At 40.2% G+C, this 6,225-nt stretch overlaps 1 protein-coding gene across 1 annotated transcript; it reads left to right on the plus strand.

Moving 5' to 3' along the window:
• Nucleotides 1-1,483: 1,483 nt before the first annotated feature.
• LOC140862725 (uncharacterized) lies at nucleotides 1,484-2,461 on the plus strand. The gene is made up of 2 exons (XM_073265760.1): nucleotides 1,484-1,814; nucleotides 1,911-2,461. The coding sequence occupies exons 1-2, from the start codon at nucleotides 1,484-1,486 to the stop codon at nucleotides 2,459-2,461; spliced, it is 882 nt and encodes a 293-aa protein (XP_073121861.1).
• Nucleotides 2,462-6,225: the final 3,764 nt, after the last annotated feature.

Raw genomic sequence — 6,225 nt, forward strand, 5'->3', positions numbered from 1 at the left:
AACCTTAAAATAGAGCCATTATGGAAGAGGAGATGTTTCTAAACGTTTCAAAATGAGCCAAATCTGCCCCTATTTATAGACACAGATCGGACGCTCCGATTTGAGGAACGGATGGTCCGATCTGCACGTTATTGCCACGTGTCATGATCCTATTAACACCTATCTCGACAACTGATCGGACGCTCCGATCCCATGATCGGATGCTCCAATATCCTCCACGTGTCAGCTCCAACTTGACACCTCAACAATTGCATGGCCTAACCATCGGACGCTCCAATCATAGAACGGACGATCCGATCATGTTCGAGTAAATTTTGCAATTTAGTCCCTTAATCAATTCATTAATCACGTTTAGGTTCTTTAATCTTGTAAAATGGAATCGGGATACTACAAGTTCTCTCGATCTCAGACAACCCATCCTCGCTAGCTGATATATAGTAGGCCACCTCAGACCAGGATGGGTGAAGGTCAGCCCAGATAGTAGGCCACCTCGGACCAGGATGGGGTCCAGGTCGGCCCCAATGGAAGGCCACCTCAGACCAGGAGGGGGTCCAGGTAGGCCCAGATGGAAGGCCACCTCGAACCAAGATGGGGTCCAGGTCGGCCCAGATGGAAAGACACCTCGGACCAGGCAGTTGTCGCTTTGGATAGGGAAGAGGTACGACCTTTGTCTAAAAAAGTAAGGAGTTGGTTTTTCTAGCTAGGGTGTCATCTCTGCACATGGGATGCATATTATTTTCATAGGGTCGGACTAAAGGGAAGGATTTCATGATTTCATATGTGGAAGAGATGGGATATTTGTGGAGATAAGGTTTCCTTTGAATAAGATTTGATATCTTTTGAGATAGGAAAGAATCTGAGATAAGAAGGAAATCAGATTTGTATCTTAGGAAAATATATGTTTCATGTTGGCGGGACTCTCCTAGGGTTCCGAGAATCCTCTATATATAAACAGGTTTTGTTCATTACTAAGGATTCATTATCTCATACACTATTTGCTTTTATATTCACATGAGTTTTCTTCTCCAATAAGCCCTATTTTGACTTAAGAATTGGAGCGGCTACGTCAGAAACTCTTCCGATGCCCATTCACAAGTTGTCTAGTGTGTGTAGGAAGGAAGCCAGGTGGATCAAAAAGTCAGTGAAGGGAGGAACACCTAGCCGGAGTGAGTTTCCACGTCTACCCAACTTTTTCTGGTGTTAACATTTGGTGCTGTCTGTGGGAACCACTTTCTTTTCAAAACTAAGACGTAGACGTGGTCAACACCTGGAGAACCAACCAGGAGAATGGGGAAGGGCATAAATATGATGTGTCTACCCGACACCTAACTCGCACTAGGAAGAGTTCTGAGGAGTGATTAGGGATCAGATGAAGGAGATGGTGACGACAGCCATCCAGGAGGCGATGTCATAGGCTCTTGCCCAAATTGAAGGAGGGGAGAAGAGGTTCGAGGAGAAGGGGATCAAGGAAGAGACATTTGAGATGGAAAGCAAGACCACACCTGAGCACAGCAGCCTTGCGGGACAGATGCGATCTTTGAAGGTAGAGGTGGATCAAATCAAAGGAAAGGTACATGGGTCGTTTGGAAAGAATGGGATAGCTCTGGATCAAGAAATAGTGAACGAGTCTTTACCTCAGAACCTCAAAATGATGAGGGTCACTGATTATTATGGGAGTACGGACGCCGAGGAACACTTGGGACGGTTCGAGAATGCGGCGATGTTACATTGCTACACTGACATGATTAAATTCCAAGTCTTCCTCACTACCTTGGTAAAGTCCGCCCAACAATGGTTCAATCAGCTCGAACCAGGTTAGCATCGCCTCTTTTGACAACTTCAATGCCACGTTCTTGTGCCAATTTACTAGAAGCAAGAGACATAAGAAGACTTCCCTCAGTCTATTAAAGATTCTTCGAAAGTAAAACGAGTCCCTGAGAGATTTGTTAAGCGTTTCAATTCTCTGGCACTGGAAATTCTGAATTGTCCATCTAAAGTCTTGATCAGTGCCTTGAGTCAAGGGCTTCGAGGGGGAGATTTGTTAAGATCCTTGGTGAAGAGAGCCCCATCCCCATATGATGATCTTCTGGCTCGGGTGGAGAAGTATATCAATGTAGAAGAGGCACAGAGACAGCAGAGGGATGATAAGAAAATGGAAGGGAAAGAGGAGCGTTACGCTCGGCCGAGGGAGCCGAGCAATGGAGAAAAGGGGGATTTGGGACGCTTCTTGCGATATACTCCGTTGAAAGTATACAAAGAATGTGCTATGGAAATATGCGAGGATGAGGATGTTCTTAGTCATCCCCACAGCACTGGAGCAGAGAAAAAAATCTCAGCCCAGAAAGGTGATGCTCGCAAGTACTGTACTTTTCACAGGGAGTATAGGCATGACACATCGGAGTACCAAAGATTGGACAAGGAGATAGAGAAAGCTATTCAGAGCAGTCCATGGTTGAAATGACTACTCCCACAAAATGATGGAAGCCGTGGAAGTACCCAGAGCCGGAGGCCGAAGGGTCCTCCTTGGGCCAGGATGGGGGAGGTCGAGACCCAGGATAGGGTCGGGCACCCGTACAGGGCTGAGAACAACGCCTCTCAGCCCAAGAACCATACCAACATCATGATCCCCTGGCTCGAGGGCTCATCAACATTATCTCGAAGGGACATACTAATGGGGATTCTCATAGGGCTCGAAAATCATGGGCCCGAAACAAAAGTTTGGGAGTGGGAAAGGGTTCCCTGTCTGACATAGCCTTCATTAGCTTTGGCCCATAAGACATGGATGGAGTGAGTCTCCCTCATAATGATTCTTTGGTTATCCGAGCTGAAGTATCCAATTATGAAGTAGCTCGGGTTTTTGTTGACTCGGGTAGCTCGGTAAATGTCATCTTCCAAGATGCTTTCTTGCAGATGGAGTTGGGAGGTTACAAGTTGGAGCCCTTGGAAACGACATTCACGGTGGTGGAGGCTCCTTCCTCATACAATGTGATACTCGTCAGGCCAGCCATGAATGCCTTTAAGGCCATAGCCTCCACTTACCATCAAAAGAAGAAGTATCCGGTCGGAGCTTGGAGTTAAGGGTGATCAGCCTTCATCTCGAAAGTGCTATATGGAGACAGTAAAGATAGAGTCGAAGCGAACGAAAGTTTCCAGGAGGGATACACAATATTGTGGCCAGGGGAAAGAGGTAAATTTTATTCATAAAGAAGAGGTACAATCCGGGCTAGAAGGGGAGAAAGAGGAGATAGAACTAGTCTCGGGACAACCAGGGAAGACTACCCGGATAGCTTTGGATTTGGAACCACGATTAAAAGCAACACTTATCTCTTGTTTACAGCGGAATGTCTCTGCATTTACATGGATCCCGGAGGAATTGACAAGCATATCGCCTGCCGTAACTGAGCACAGTTTGAATGTGGCCCCTGGAGCTCAGGTGGTGCGGCAGAAGAAGAGACATATTGGGATAGAAAAATATAAAGTCATAGTTGACCAGGTGCAGACATTATTAGCAGCAGGACTCATCACGGAGGTCCAATTCCCTTCGTGGCTTTCCAATGTGGTCCTTGTATCAAATGGGTCAGGGAAATGGAGGATGTGTGTGGACTTCAGGGACTTAAATAAGGCATACCCCAAGAAATGTTATCCGTTTCCCCGCATTGATCAATTGGTGAATTCTACAGTGCGGTATGAATTGCTTTGTTTCATGTATGCTTACCAGGGCTACCACCAGATATCTTTGGCATGGGAGGATCAAAAGAAGGTTAGTTTTGTCACGACATGAGGCACTTGTTAGAGTAGGTGCCCATCGAGCCAATGTGTTGGCCGATGGTCCTTGAGAGAACTCTTGTATGACAATCTTTATTTTAATAATATTTGACATTATTTAATTTGGCACATCTTTATCTTTATACCCATGCAAGCTGCATAGATAAAGCCCTTGAATATACAAATAGTAGAAAGAATATGAGATGGTCATGTGATGACTGTCATGAAACTCATATTTGGAATACTGTATATTCTAAACTGTTCCTAGTCGATTCAGCCGCCATAAAGAAGGATAAAGGCCGCTCGAGCTTGAGACTAGTATTTGCGATGTGAGTATCATGTTTCATTGGTAGGGGACATGGAGATGTCCAAGCATGCAAATAGGTGCTCCTTGTAGAGTGCACTGAACAACCCTCCCTAAAGGATTTTCCAAGTGGTTCTCACTTATCGAGTGGAGAAGTCCTAGTTTATGGTTGTACACCATTAGTCCTATAACCCGGGTCAACATGGAGACTCTATATGCTAGTGCTTCACTTTGACTTGTTTACCGACTCATCTGGGGTCATCAGGTGGCAATGTTGGGTGTTGTGACGAAACATATAGGAGTCAATGCATTGTAGTCGGGGATTCACCGCTTACTGCTACAACTTAAATTGTAATTCACCCAAGTGTAGGTTGTCTGCAAGTAATATACTCGTGAGTACGAGATCGATCCACGGAGAGGATGTTGTAAGTTTAATTTTAGCAATAATATATTATAGATGAAAATATTATTATAAAACTTCAAATACACAAATTATAAAATTGTCAAGGTTTCAAAGGTTCATTGTTGGTTTATTTAAGATTGCTTAATAAAAATAAATAAAAGAAACTAAAATAAAAATAAACATAAAAGAACAATGAAATATTTAAACAAGTATATCATATAATATAGTTCCCACTATATTAATATCAACCGATATTTAATACATGGTACCCATAATATATATATAAATGCATAAATATAAATTGACATAAAAGTAAATGTTAGATCAAATCACAATATTTTATTTAGAACATCCGGCAGAGCCACGCTATCGTCTAAATAAAATATATGACTTTATGTTAGATGCGATAAAGTAAATGTTAGTTGCGGAAAAGTAAATGTTAGTTGCGATAAAGTAAAAGTTAGATGCGAGAAAGTAAATGTTAGTTCAAATCACAATATATTATTTAGAACAACCGACAGTGTCGCGCTATCGTCTAAATAATATATATGACTTTATTATAAATAGATACATATATTTATAGTATATAATTATTGTAGTATTTACTGTATCATATTTGACAACAAATCAAGGTAACCACATTCAAGGTACCAAGCATTTGATGTAAATAGATAACAACAAATCATCCAAAATTATACCTACAAATAAAGATCAATTAGTAAAAATAAAAATAGAAAAGAAAAGAATATACAAAATATAGACAATCTTACTTGACCAACAATGAAACCTTTTCACCTTGACATAAAAAGATTTAGCTTTCCATGAACATGAAACTCAAGAATAAAGATAAAAGAAATTTCATACTTGAACTTGAGAAACTTGCACACTCAAACTTTTATTCTCACACACACAATATTTATTTTACAAATGAAGAATTCTCTACACTCTTACACACTACAAAGCTTATACAACACATCTATTTATAGGCCAAATGAGAGCAAGAGTCCAAGGCTCATTAAATGTGAAATAGTAAAGTTGGTGGGTGCTTGTCTCCTTGAATGTCAATACCATGACCCAACTTTAATTGGCATGTTTGATGCCTTAGACCACCGATTCAGCCTTTCTTTTCAACATAGAACACGTAGGATATTTTGTGTAGATGTGTGTGGACAACTCATTCACCCCTTTTGGATAACATATGAAATACTTATGATATTTTTACTCCAAGCTGGTCATAGTAAAAGTAAATCTATCTCCATTTTGATGTTTGATTATTTTGATCATCTTAATGAAGTTTTTGGAATTTCTTGTCTTCTACAAAGTTGAAGATGCCTCTTTTGTGATTCTACAGGTTTTGAGATTACTCCATTATGACCTCTGTAGCTTGAGTAATTTTATTTTTACCAAACCTGCGTAAACCGTAAAATACAACATTTTAGTAAAACATTTAAATATAAACACATAACACTAAAATAATACAACTTCATAATTTTAATTAAACTTAAATTTTAAAACACACTTTTTAACATATAAATAATTACAAATTTTAAGTTTCATCACACCCCCAAACCGGCTAATTACTAGTCCCTTAGTAATAAAATATCATAAAATATCATAAAATCACAAGTTAGATTTTTATTCCTTAATATATATATTTAAATTTGCAAACTTTGAAATTTTAAAAACACACTTGTGAGGAGATCATATGTTTATTTATAAATCTCATTATCAACCAATATATCAATATGTAATT

The sequence above is a fragment of the Henckelia pumila genome, chromosome 4, assembly GCF_033568475.1.
Source record: "Henckelia pumila isolate YLH828 chromosome 4, ASM3356847v2, whole genome shotgun sequence".
Lineage (NCBI taxonomy): Eukaryota > Viridiplantae > Streptophyta > Magnoliopsida > Lamiales > Gesneriaceae > Henckelia > Henckelia pumila.

Bases quoted from the DNA above. Each gene is read 5' to 3' on its own strand.
- LOC140862725 (XM_073265760.1), top strand. From the start codon at position 1,484: ATGGAAAGCAAGACCACACCTGAGCACAGCAGCCTTGCGGGACAGATG. The intron at 1,815-1,910 runs GTTAGCATCGCC...AGTCTATTAAAG, and splicing joins GTTCAATCAGCTCGAACCAG to ATTCTTCGAAAGTAAAACGA.